Source organism: Drosophila erecta, unplaced genomic scaffold (genome assembly GCF_003286155.1).
Source record: "Drosophila erecta strain 14021-0224.00,06,07 unplaced genomic scaffold, DereRS2 tig00000055-arrow-pilon, whole genome shotgun sequence".
Classification (NCBI taxonomy): domain Eukaryota; kingdom Metazoa; phylum Arthropoda; class Insecta; order Diptera; family Drosophilidae; genus Drosophila; species Drosophila erecta.
Window position 1 is genome coordinate 20,453,383 of NW_020825200.1, and position 14,329 is coordinate 20,467,711.

The following is a 14,329-nucleotide window of genomic DNA, read 5'->3' on the forward strand; positions in this document are numbered from 1 at the left end:
GATACGAATGTATCTGGCCGGCCAACTGCAGAGGGCCTTCCCTGGCCCTGATACTGATGCTGATGCTGATGCTTCCCGTGACATTGGCAGAGTTCAAGAGCTGCCCCGGATGAGAAGCGAGCGGGGTAAGCGCTCCACGTCGATTCCACGAATTTCACACTTTTTTGGCCGCCTGATTATGATGATTACGAGGGCCGCGATGACGATGATGAAGGATTAAGATGCGTTGTCGCTCGCACAGCGAGATGCGCAGATACATTTGGCAACATGAGATACTCGGCAGAGATACGACGGCATTTACTACTGCATCTGCGTGGCACTGATTCATTTTAGGGCCGAAGTGGGCGAGGCCCTCAAAAGCAACACTTAAAGGCGCTTGAGCCGCGGATGCAGGGGCAAGTGCACACAGGTGGTTGCGAGGGAGTGGTATAGAGTGCTTGTGGCGCCATCTGTGGACAAACTCAGGCACTTGCTCGCGGACAAAGCCTCATCGGAGAACCATCCTGGGTCATGGTGGGATTTTTAATCAAGCGTAGGTAGTGCCAGGGTAAGCCCTCACTGATATCTGCCCCGTTGAGTCCGTTGAGGCCGGGGAGCAAACAACCCTTCCGTTGAACACCCTCTCCAATCCGCCTCTATGCGGAGTCACCGCCACTGCTCATCAATTGCATTTGGTCAACGCCCTCGAGGACTCTACCGCAACTCTTCATTTTGGTTTTCTGAGGGGCTTCCTTCAGCATATCGCGTGACTCGTCAGCCCAGCGGGGCGAAGTGATAAAAGGGGCAGGAGGATGTGGGCAGAAAGGGAAAGGTCCAGGGGCAACGCCTCCGATCGCTCAATGGCCGCCAGAGTATCTGCAATTACCTTTACCGCTCCATTTTAAGCGACCCGCAATGAGTGCCAGCAAAACATATCCAAACGGAAGTCTATATTTTGCCCTTTTCGCTCTTTTTGTGCTCTCATTAGGCCAAACTTGACTTGTTCACAGCTCAAAATGTTTGCTGGCAAGGGAAACAGGAAAAAATTAATTTTTTATGCTAACAATGCCATACAAAAGTTTTGTAATGTTTAAGCCCCGGCAATTAAGTGACAGAAGTTATCATCTGCCTGGGATCTTCACATGTGTCAAAGGGGGTCTGTCGAGGGTTAAAGGCCGGCTCTAGTTAGCCATTGTCGTAGCCGGATCCCTTTGCTCTTCGTCTCCGGTTGCGTGTTTAATAACATTATGATTAAAATCATTTTGTGTCACAGACAATTGTCGCACGCACTCACACTTGTTTGGTTGGCGAGGAAACAGGCTGGGGACATGTGAGGGAGTCAAGGACTCTCCCTTAAAAGCCCAGTAATAACATCCTTAATTCGGTTTCGATCTAGTGCCCACTAATGAGCGCTTCTTTGCGAAAAAGGGGTCTAAAAAGGATGTGCGGATGACACGTATCGTAATTGCAGGGCTTGTTAGAGATTAATTACCGTGTTTCAGTTAGTCTTATCTGAATGCTGTGCTTGCCTGAAATTAAAATTACTTAAGAGGATTGGACTAAGCCAGTCTGATAGGTTATTCATTGTCAAATTAAGAATTAATGTACTAATGATAATGACATTGTAAACCCACAAGACTAACCCAGGATCTACCAGGATTTCTGCGGAAATAGAGCTGTGAATCCCATAGAATCCCATTTGCTTGAAACGGTTTTTAAGGAAATCGTATGCGCCAGATAAGTAAACAATGGATATTATAGAAATGTGGGTTACTAGGTCATTATTGCGCCATGTACTGCCTTCGTATCTGCGGTTCGTCACATTTTTATACTCCTCATATAGGAAATTTGTGATATTTTATTTTGCTTCTATTTTAGTATTCCGCTGTGCCTTACTCATAGCGGTTCGAGGTATACCCAAAGTGATAAGAACTTCGACGCCGCTCCCCACTTATCCTGACTTATGCAACTATCTGATAAGTTCCTGCATGTAGCTGGTGACATTGTTTCCCCGATCCCATGTGCACCACCCTGGATGTTTGGTTTGTTTTATGTCTTGGCAAACATTTGATAAAGCAAAAAGGGGAAACGTGAACAATCCCAAGGCAAACGTCGCTCGGGTAAAAGTTAAGCAAATACACAAATATTTGGTAATTATATCTGTTACCGACTTTTCTCACTGTCTACGAACTGTCGTTGAACTTGCCGGCATTTCTGTGTCAATTTTAATGAGCGAGTTAACGTTTTAGAGTCTCGAGAAAAGTGGTTCGCCCACACTGGTCAACCGGCGAAATTTGGTGTATTTCCTTTGACGTTAATAGTTTGATTTACTATACACATTTACGACTGCCGCCCAACGAAGGGACACAAACTCCGCCCATTTGTGACTGTGTACGAAACAGAAACGAACAAGAAATTCCTTCACGCACTTTTCCACTAAATCGTTGGAGTGCGTTTTAATTAAATAAAAATAAATGTTCGAGGCTAGCAGAACGCTCAGTTCCCAGGGATCTGAAAATATTCGAGGAATGCCAGGACGACTTTAAGACGGGCCATCTCATCTTGGTCAACAATCAGACATTTCTCATTTCTTTTTTGTCCATAAAGGTATTTTGCAATAAGCACGAAGGCAAAGGGAACGAAAATATGAAGGAAATAAAAAAGCATTTGTTCTTATTTTATTCATAAACTTTTTTTACACCCCATCGGGAACTTTGAAAACTTTTCAGAGAACCGGTATTCCGCTCTCCCCTCCCAACCACACTACACTCATATAAAGACAGTACATAACAGGCGACTGCAGCAGACAGAAGCAGATGAAGAGCCAGCGGAGACAGAGAAACCTGGCCTCAAGTCAGACGGAACCAAGCCAACCGAAAATGTATCTTACGGATACACAAACATGCCGCACGTCTTTGTCTACGTAAATGGCCCATGAAAATGAGACAAGTATATATATAGACAGCACCAGCGCCCAAAACAAGGAACTCGCAGGAACAACTGAAAGGACAAGGCCAGCTCAGCAGGATAGTCGCCGTCTTCGGCGCTCCGCTTCGATGGCGACGTCTTCATAAAATGAAAATGAAATGAAAAAAGTGACAAAAATCGCGTGTTGATAACAGCGCGCGAATTGGGGGAAAGGCCCCAATGTGGCGACTGGGTAGACAAGTGGAATAAGCACGGTATTCAGATAAATAAAGCATAGAAACCCCAGATCATTGTACAAGAAAGCGATAAATAGAGAAAGGGCCATGCCCTTTTTGCGTAAGTTTTGAGTACTTGACAGCATACTAATTTCAGCAAAGTTAACAAGATTGTACTCGGTTTTACTTGCCAACTCCTGTGCTTCATTGGTGAAAGGTATTGGTGAAAAATGAACAACAAATCTGCCACAAGTTACGTCGGTTGCGATCGCCTTTGAAGACTGGGATCTTCCATTCAGGAGTGCACTAATTGCAACGCTTCGTTTGCGCTGATGCAACCTATATGGTTTTTCGCTGCTTGCAGTGGGAAATCGAATTTAAATTTAATCAGGCAGTAAACGTTGCACAACCAAAACAAGACCAAAGTACCCAAATGCAACTAATATGATTATTTGTCGGACTGCAGAATATATATTCATATAAGCAGTATTTTTTATTATGTTATTATTATTATTTAAAATTTGTTTTCTCTCTACTTCACTTAAATAATACCAGGAAACTTTTATGGCTGGGGTGTTAAAAATTAATAATGTAATTACATTCTAATAAGTCCCTGCAGAGCATCGGAATTTATATGGGTAAGCCCTTGATACATTAATTTTTGCTATTAGCTTTGTTATCATAAAAGTTTCGTGTATACGGCTTGGCTTCGCCAACAACAATAGTTCGTGTGCTTGTGCGCATAAACGTCGGGATCTCGGGAACTACAAAAGGAGGGACTAAAGAGTCTACACTAGATTCTTCCAAAAGCTCATAGACTTAGTGAAACGGAACTGGGTTTCTTATCAAAAAGGTGAGCTATTTATATAACCACCTGTAGGTGGAGTTTCTATGCGATGTTACGGACTGCCTAAGTAAATGAATCGCTGATTAATCTATCGTCTCTCGCTATCAGATTAACTTACTTTTAATGACCATTCGGTTTGGCTTTTTCTCGCAGTGCCACTGGCCGTGGTCGCGCTACCACATGCAATTTGATATAATTATATTTAAAAATAAACGTATTTATGCGTTCAATTTGATTTTATTTGAGCTAATTAGAATCGCAAACTCTCTGCCCTTCCTAACCGCAAACTAATTTCACGCGTGAACGCAAATAAAAGTGCACACTGTGTCACACAATTTATGTGACATTGCCTGCGGATATTTATTAATTAATATATTTTGACATAACATTGTCTAATCAATGGACCAAACAATGGTCGAGAACCACAACAGCAATAAAGTCCACGAACGACTGTACAAATTTCAGCTTCGATTGACAATTCAATTCACATTGATCAGATGTCAGGCTGATACTTTTTAAGCCGATTATAATGGTCTAATGGTTAGTACACACTTCCCGCCTATTTCATGCCCCAAATCGCTCCCAGAATTTTCTTCATTGTCTGCTTGGAACCCAGTTATTCCTATTGCTGTTTTCTGTTTCCGACTTCATTCACTTTTGCCCGCGTTTTCCGCTCGCTGGCTCTTTTATTTCCTTTAATTAGATTTGTGATTTGTGCTTTTCTTCAGTCACTCAGCTACACTTTCCTTTTAAAAGCTTCTTATTTTGTGTTTGTGCTTCGGTGGAGCTTCGAAGTAGAGCAGCCACATCTCAAGGTCAATGTCAAGAGGGGAAAAGCCATTGCTGGAAGCAGCGAAGTGGCTGAGGTAAAGAACCATTTCAATTGTCTTCAGATTCGATTTTCGGCTTCTGACTCAGGTCATGGCACAATGTGTTACTCAAGAAATACATACGAAGTATTGATAGAAAACAGTCTCAAATAAACAGCTTTTCATGTAAATTAAGTCTCGTTGAAACGATTTATCTGAACATGACCTTATCAGGCACCAATAAACAGCGGATCTTCAATTGCAAATCTCTGCCAGGTATTCTAATGAAGACTCTACCAATGTGTTGGCATCCAAAGAGTTTTCCCCGACAGTCCTCGGCTGTGCCCACCAGAATAATTGCCACATGCACCACAGAATTGAGTGCAGTTGTTGGGCTTATCGCCGCATGACCGCCATGGCACATCACTCATACGCCATGTTTGTCCAGCCGATGCTTAAAAAGTTAATGACTAATTTTCGCCAGCGCACAACTCGAAAAAAGCCAGTGCCTGGCATGGCCGTCAGTTAGCTCTCTGTACGCCTGTCTGGCCAGCGATGTCAGTTGGGATACATAGGAGGGGCTGGAGCTAGCTTCTCGATGTGTTGCACTGCTTTGGTGCTGTTATTTCAGCTGTACGCTGGATTCAGGGAGGATGTCTGAACGGAAGTGCACACTGCACTCACAAATAGGTTGCACCCAAATAAATACGGCTGACTTCGAGCTTTTTATAATTTCTGCACATTACAGCGCTCGCAAGAATGGGATATTAGTAACAGTATCAGCTTCAGGTAAAAGTAATTCTAAACTTGTATCTTGAAGTGCGGATTGCATAATTTTGATCAATTTTCATGAAATCAAATGAAATGAAATCGTTATGAATTATATTTTTCCGAAGTCCTTTTTTAAGTGTAGACAGAAGGGCAGAAGCGGAAGGGGAAGGGGAGGGGAGCAAACGACGCCTGTCCATCGCGCCGCCTGACGTTATAATTAATGAAAATTCGCCACGTTCCAGTATGTGATGCTGGCTGACGGCTGGTCCAAAAGTGCGCTCAGAAAATAGATGCGAATCGGGCACAGCATCCAGGCATTTGGATAATACGATTTTGATTTTGGTGGCCGGCATTAGAATGCCATTAAGTTGTCGGTTTGTTGGTTTTCTTTCCAACGGGGTTGGCACACTATGATTCTGGCGCGTCGATTTGCACATGAGATGTGTAAGCGATGCATAAATTATGCATCTGTTGCACAAATGTGCTCTTGGGGCAGGCCCTAAATGGAATATTTGGGGCGGTGTGGCAGGCCCGTGGAGTTGTCTGGATGGCACTTCCTGTCTCGACGGCCCTAATTAAAGAGTTGAACGAATGAATATGCTGGAGAACGAGATAGATTACTTGGAATTGAGGTTCCGCCTGAAACCTATTTGTGGAGCGCTATAAGGACATCTACTTATTATTTTGATGTAATGTATAGCGCCAGGTGATTTGCCATGTTCCTTGCATTTCGATAGGCACTGATAGGTAAACTAAATGTAAATTTTAACATTCTAGACTATAAGCACAACGGTCCCGAGCTCTAGATGTTCATACGGACAGATGTTCATACGGACAGGCGGACAGACAGAGTGGCGGATAAACGGATGATCTGGGTCGGATACGATGCGTTTCGAGGAACGGGCAATAATATAATGATGTATACATTACTTTCAGATATAATTTAAAGATTTTTTACGATTTTGTCTACGGAAAACTCGAAATAATATTAGTGTAATCGCACACTTCAACTCTCGTAAGGCGGGCGAAAAAATTTGCTCTTAAATCGTACTATTTCACACATTTTCTGGCATTACCCTCGCCTAATTTTTCCTAATAGCTGCTTTCACTCCCCCAGCGCCGAATTCACCCAAAAAAAACCCAGCTTGAGACCGGCTTCGGGTTTTGCCTTTTTGATTTATGGCCCCGAAAAGTCGCGCACGTACTGCAACTAGTCCGCCCGCCGTCGCCACCCCGTCCTCCATCCTTGTGGCCATTGTTTGTAGAGACAAAGTAGCGTGCGAGCAGGGAAAACAACTGCAAGCGGCGAAAAGAGTCTGCATTCTACAATTGCGAATTGCATTTTCCGTGGAACGTAAATAGAAGCTATTTAGCAAAATGTGCACGAAAATCAACACAAGCAACAGAAACAATGCAACAACAAGGGAGCAGCATCCCAGCTGAAGAGATACAGCCCAAAGAGGCGTGGCAGGCGGAGGGGCGCGGGCACGGCGGCTTTGCCCCGTTTTGAGGTCAATGTACAAAGCATGCAACCAGGCAGCATTTATTACGACTTAATGCGCTCCCCTAGGGGAAATCGGGCACTACGGAGGGGGAAGGCTCTAATTTCGTGTTTAAACTGCTTTTCACACAACCACTCACACATGCGGGGGCACGGAGGGTTTTGCTAGCAAAAGGCATACGAATTCGAGAGTGCCTTGAACAAGAGGATTTTAACTTGATTGTGTTGCATTAATAACAATTCACAATATAATAATATTCGGTCGTACATACTAAAAGTGATTGCGCCTATTTGAGACATCTGTTCGCAAAATTATACCGCGTAGTCTCAACTGGAAATGGAACTAACACACAGTTAATCTCCCATTGCAGGGTATCACAGCTAACACACCAGAAACGACAACAGCGGAATGCAGCACACAAGTGGAGAACAAAAACTAAAAGGGCAGACAGGGCAGCAGGAGGTGCAACAAGGACAGACTGAAACAGAGTCGGCGAAAAGGGGGCTCGCATTCAAGCAGAATACTGGGAATCCCGCCAAAGAACCAGCACGCGAAGACTGCAGCAGAACGTATAAAAAATGTACAAAGAAAACACTAAAGCAAAAAGCATAGGGTACACTTTAAAAACAGAGGATCCCCATAGTCGATTGCCTCGAATAACTTATACCTGTTACATGGATGGCGATGGATACATACCAAAAAGCAGAGCGAATAAAACGTACGAGTCATGTTAAAAAATAAATTTCCTTTCCTTTTCTATGAGTCTTTCGATCTTTTTCGCCTTTAAAGTTCCAGGACATACAACTTTTTGATCAGCCTAATCTCCTGGCTTGAATTCAATTGAGCACTTAAAGCACTTTGAGCAGGAATATGCGAAACATTTCCCAGCACTGAAAATCTGAACTATTTTGAATAGTGTGCCCGTTTTGGCGGGTGTACAAATGGGAAAGGCTAAGTTCTGACAACACCTACTTCAACCATATAGCACTTGTATTTCCGGATACGGATGCGGAGAATTTATGGCTAGATAGACTCTTTAACCTTTTACATATAAGCGATTACATAAGCATTGGTATTTAAAATGTTCTCAATAAAATGTTTGGATATGGACTAGATGTTTATTTCCTTGCCGAACGAAACGTGATATAAAGGTTGTCTTCAATGTCTATAACGCAACATATGTACATATCAACCTTCTGGAAAGAAAATTTCTTGAACAGTAGACGGATAAAGGATTTAGCAATCTTAGAGGAAGAGTTTCCGAGTAGTTTCAAGAGCCTTTATTTGGCTCTTTTGAAAAAGTTGTGATTTTCCGCGAGCGCGTCCAGTGTCATTAAAAGTTGGCCAGCATATTCAAGAGTGCAGCAGTGCCTCAAAAACTTGACTAGCTCAAATATAGAATGATAAAAGGCCAAAAAGCAGCCTCCAATGGCGATGCCAAGAAATGGCAAATAGCATCAGAAGCACGACCACTCCAAGTACACGACCCACGGCAACAAAAGGAGATACAAACACTGGCAATTGCAACTTATTATATTACACTTTCGATGTCATCGCGCGATGTTGCCGCTGTCATTGCAACTGCAATTGCTGGTGCTGTGCTGCCGCTTCGGAGTCACTTAAACGAGATAAATCAACGTGGGCGATTACACAATATCTCAGGGTGATTGTCTTCCTGCCGCCCGCTGCCCGCCGTGCATGACTTGGCGAAAAGTGCAACAGCAACAGCCGCAGCAGCAGCAGCAGCAGCAGCCCACAATCAGCAAACCCAAGAGCAAAAGCAAAAGCAAAAGCAAAGACTCGCGCCATTGGAGCAGTGGGTCGCTCTCGGGGTCTCGTGGAAAACGTGGTATGTGGAAAAACGTGGAAAACCTGTAAGACCAAAGTCGACAAAATCAATAGCACACACACTCGCTCAGCCCGGCGACAATGCAAAAAACAAACGCGACGCCTGCAACTGCAGCAGCAACAATTGTGGTGCTGAAGTAGGCAGTTACTCTTGCAGTTGTGTTTCAGCTTTATGAGCGACAATTAAAGTTAAATGCCTCCGCTTCGAGGCTGCGGATGTTACTTGCTGGCTTACTCAAATGCATACGTACATACATATGTATGTATTTTTATTTTTGTTGCTTTCTGAAAATAAATACATTTAATGGCTACGCTCAGTGGGAAGAGGATTGTTTTTTGTGGCTTAGGTTCGCTTGGGGCTGGCACAAGTTGCAACGAGCCAGCAAACGAGAGAGTTTAGTTCAAAAATGCAGCCTTTTTGCCAAGATGCAAATGCTAGTCGCAGTGCAAAGACGCGGCCGAAACGCAACGAAATCAAAATAAAACCTGCCTGGCAGAAACAAACAAAATGATGGAAAACAAAGCTACAAGAAGATTCAGTGCTTTTGGCGGCGACAAAAACCAAAAAGGAAAGAAAAACAGACACAGAAACAGAAACAAACAAAATAAATAAATCAAAAAGAGTTCAACGACCAAAAGTTTAAATGATTTCCGACTGCCAACGAAGAGGAGCAACCCGAATCACTCACCAGTCGACGGGGGAATGCGATCTTGGGGGGTGATGAGGTGACGAGGCTAGTTGACAAAACGCTGCCCACAAAACATTTGGAACATGCTGCTGCGAAACCAGATACAAATGCCCCATTAGCATAGTATAGATAGTAGATATGTGTGGAATCAGAACCATTTCAGAAATACCGAAACATAACCTACACATAATCGACAGTTGGGCAGCAGATCGGCAGGCGCAGAGCACCATCCACTTTTCAGATTAATTTTCCCCAAAGCGGGGTAGGGACGAGTATCTGCATCTATATCTACATCGATGCAGCCAGGAAGCCGCCGACGTTTGCTCAACCGCCCACGCGCCACATATGGAAAATCAGCAGCTCTGCCACTGCAGCGCATCAGCCGCCATTTGCGGCTGATAAATGAACGCATGTTGTGCGTATCTGCCAGATACAAATGCCTGCAGTCCGTTGCGGCCTTTGCTCTTCCTTTGTTTCCATTCCGCTGCTGCCTCTACTGTGCTGCGCATTTTTAATGAGCGGAAATTAGTTGGCATTGCGGCAAGAGGTTTTGTGGCTTGCCATTTGAGTAGATACATATGTATCTGTAAGCCATAAATTTGCAATCTATGAGGCGCGTGCCTCGTGCGCCCTTACAAGACGGACACTTTCCAGATCTGCACAATTATTGAAACGATTACCTGTCCGATAAATTCAGCTCAATCGGCCATTAGGTTCTCCAGATCTCGCGGGCATTGCAGATTTGCTTCATGCGTTTATCGGGATTGTGATGGGCTGCATTCTATTTGTGTCTTACAGATCACACTTTTGGCTCACTTTTTGGCAGTGCAGCGCGTGTGTATATTTAGAGCATTCGCTTTTGGCCGAGACTTGGCACAGCTAGCCGGTTCGCAGATGCACTCTTGCATTTCTGTTTATAGCCAGGCCGTGCATCTAGTTAAGACGCTTAATGAAGGCATTAAAGGCGTTTATGGGGAAGGGCGGGGTAAACTGCTATTGAATGTCTTTGTTGCGAATACTAAACCTGTTTTTTATTATTAACCATAATAAAAATTGTGTATGAAGTAGTTTTTGTAAGATTACCTATTGTTACCTTGGCATAAATTTGCTCCAAAAAGAGACATTGCCATCAACCATAAATAAACTCAAATTAGGATTACAACCTAGAACTGTCCCTCTCCTGCAGAATTGCAGACTTCACTACTGTGGCCACAACATGCTCACTCACCTGTCTGATGACTCCGACGAGTCGTACCGATCCAGACAGCGCTTCTTCGACCCCTTTGTCCCGCGTTCTCCTCCAGTTGTTCTGGGGGCTGCTGTCACGGTTGTGGCTTGGCCGACTCCTACTCGAGTTGTTGTTGCAGTCTTCCTGGCGCCCTGATAGAGCTGAGATCGCAATGCGTTTATATCCAATTTGGCTGCTTGGGCTCCGAGCCCGACTCCCACTCCGCCCGGCCCCCGTTTGGTGCCCTGCACGATTCCAATGGTGCTGGGCGAGGTGAAGGGTCGCGCGGGCTTGGCCGGTGGCTTCAGTTCGATATTGGAGGACGGAGAGGGGGTTTTGGATGTGGGTGGTGTGGATGGTGTGGTTGTGGCGGCGGGTGCACTGGCTGGCGCTGTTTTAGATGGAGTGGCTTCTGGGCTACTGTTGTTGCTGACGCCGGCGCCAATTGTCAAACTGTTTACATTGACGCTGTTTTTCAGCTGATCAAACAATGACAAAGCCGCGCTGGAGGTTAAAGTTTTCCGCGTTGCTACTGCTGTTTTGGCAGTGAGTGGGGCCAGAGGGGCTGCTGCTTCAGCCGGCGACTCCGTAGTCTTCAATGCCGTATCCTTCGGCTGAGTGGCTGACATTTTCCTCCTTATGTTTGCTGCACGCCTTGGAACTATTTTCCTTGATTTAGTGTCGCAACGATGCTGTTAATTGGTCTTAACTGATGCCAGAAGTCTGGATCTGCTTTGGCACACATTTGCTATTCTCAACGGTTTATTGTTAGTCGACAGAAAGCCAATTTTAATTGCATTAATCTGAAAGTTCTTCGTCAGCAATTGAAAGCCGCATTGCCTTTAAATGGTATCACCATTCCGATTTTGCCCATCAGTTTGCACAAATTGGTATTTAAATTTCCCCATGAACTTGCACTTTTCCGACTTTTGTGGGTCGGGCTCTCGAGTTACGAGTAGTGAAAATATTTATACAAATTAAACAAAAATTCATTTAAATCAATTGCACTTTCGTGACTTTTCGCATTAAGCTGCACTTCACTTCTGCACTTATGACACACATTTTTCAATACGATTGATATTTCAGACGATTTCAGGGTGGTGCTTTATGGCTTTGTGAATGGCCGATTGTTATTTCGTTCTCGGTTGTTTCCGGTGCACAACGAAATTCATTCTGCAAGACTGCCAAAATCGCGCGGCTCGCTCGAGAAAGCCGCAATTAAACCGAATTCAAAACCGAAACGGGTAAGTCAGGTTAACCTCCTAGTCGCTGTGACTGCAAGCCAGCTTTTGTTTATTGACAACAATGACGGCCGAACAAACACATCGCAATCTAATCAAATGCATTCCACTCTGCCTCTCACTCGGCAAACTGGCGATTTGCTTATCGCGGGGCCAACTTGTCTGCCGCGCGTACTATCAATAATTAATGTGATGGCCACTGCTCCTAATTACCGCCAATTGCCGTGTAACCGAATCAAACAAAGCCTAAGAACTACGATTTCCGGAACGACATCGATTGGCAAGCGAAGAACTGCGATCTCCCCACGAAAAAGCTGCGGGCTGCTCTTGCTCTGCCTGCCGACTGACTGCGAGTGGGGCCGAGTGGAGTGGGAGTGGGCCGAGCGCCGCAGCCCCACCCGAAGAGAGAGCCGACGAGCGCCGAGGCGACGGACCGAGTGTCAGCCGAATGGCTTAGCCAACTAGAACCGGGCACAAATCAAGATACGAAGCACGCGAAGCAAGAACGAAGGCAACGAACTGCCGTTCGTTTTTATTTGGCGCCCAACGAGGGGCTCTCCGACGAGTTGAGCGGGAGGGGATGGGAAAGGGCCGCGTGCAGTGAGTTCACTTTTGATTTCTGTGCAGCGGCAGCAGGTTTTCGAGAGCGCGGTCAAGACAGCGGGGCGTGTGGGGGACGGAGGAGCTTGTTGCGCTACATTGTGAGTTCTATTTGTGTGTGTGTGCGTTTGAACTTCTGGGGAAGTTCAGAGATTCTGTATTTCGGAATTTCAGCATTTGGCGGCGGCTGGCTAGCTGGGCAGCAACTTCCGATGTGTCCGCGGTGGCAAGTTCACTCACACACAAGCGGCTCGAGCTGCAGCTACCTGTTGATATGTGTGGGAACTAATCAGAATACAAGAGGTTTTTGCGGTGCGACAAAACTCGAAACCGGTTCACCCAAGCGAGCATGGTTATAAGGGAACTTGAGCTCGAATTTGAAGCTACATAAATACAGATGTGTGGACTATATGCACCCATAACCAATATCTTGGCTATATCTGTTATGGCCCACACATTCAATAAGGCCGAAAGAGTCAAGCACAAAAACAAAATACACGAGGCTTGTATGAAAAAAAGAGTAAAGTAAACAAAGCCATGGTAAAAAAACAAACAATAACAAAACAAAAGAAAGGCAGCCAGACCAGCTCTCACAAACACAATCTAAAATCGCAACTGTTTTAAAAGTGGTGGTGGGAGCAAACACAACACGTGCTTTTATTACGTACGTGTGCGTACGTGTGTGTGATGCAACTAAATGCAAAAACAGGAGGGACAAAGAAGACATGTTTACGCGAGAATTTTGCGGGTGTGTGCGAGTGCGACAAAACTCGTTTCCTGGCCAGTTTCACTCTGCCAAGAAAATGTTTGTTTCTATTGAACGTTTTACACTGCACCAAGCATGTGAGCACCTTAATTAATTATAATGAATTCATTTCCGAGGACTTCAACATCTGATACAATCAAAATGTTTGAGCTCACTAAGGCTCTACAACAAATAGCTCATTCAGTATTACATTCGATATGCTTTATTGAACATGCAAAAATACACTTTTAGCGAATGCACTGCGTGAGAGTGAGAAGTGAACTAAGTTTGCGTTCGCATTTTGCAATGCATTTTCCGCAAAGCTATTAAGGTGCAGCAAACAGAGAGAGAGAGAGAGAGAGTGAAAATGAGATTGAGACAGATGCATACATAAATACAAGGAGAAAACTTTACGGCAAGGGGAAGGGTAGAAAAACAACCACAATGCTGCATTTTATTTGCATTACTTATTTGTACTCCGCTCAACATTTTAGTAAATATGTGTATATATGTTTAAATAATAATAAACTAAATTATTATCAATAATACGATTTCTCAATATAATATCTAAGCTGGAAATTTTATTGGAGCACTATCACAATTTTAAAAACCCAAAAAAAAGTCGACTTCTAAATTGTGGGTCTTGTAAATTCTCTTAGTGTAAAGCTCAGCTTGATATAGCAGACAGCTTTTGTCAACAAGGAGTTCAAAAAAGCAGTGATGACTTTTTGGAATATTTCTAGATAATTCTAAAGATACGTATGTCAACTAAGTAGAGAATCAAACCAGTTCGAAATTGTTGGCGACTCCATGATGTTTGGTAAACATCGTTAATTAATATTAAACATTTGCCCTGTAAGCTATCGCCAAAAGAAAAAAAAGTTTTTTTAATGTCAGCAAGTATTTGTTTTTATATAAATTGATTAC

General features: G+C 44.1%; 1 protein-coding gene across 1 annotated transcript; it reads right to left on the bottom strand.

The window, feature by feature from the left end:
* Nucleotides 1-10,812: 10,812 nt before the first annotated feature.
* On the bottom strand, nt 10,813-13,142 carry LOC113564047 (endochitinase A1-like). The gene has a single exon (XM_026978291.1). The coding sequence runs from the start codon at nt 11,443-11,445 to the stop codon at nt 10,813-10,815; it is 633 nt and encodes a 210-aa protein (XP_026834092.1). The 5' UTR covers nt 11,446-13,142.
* Between the last annotated feature and the right edge of the window lie 1,187 nt (nt 13,143-14,329).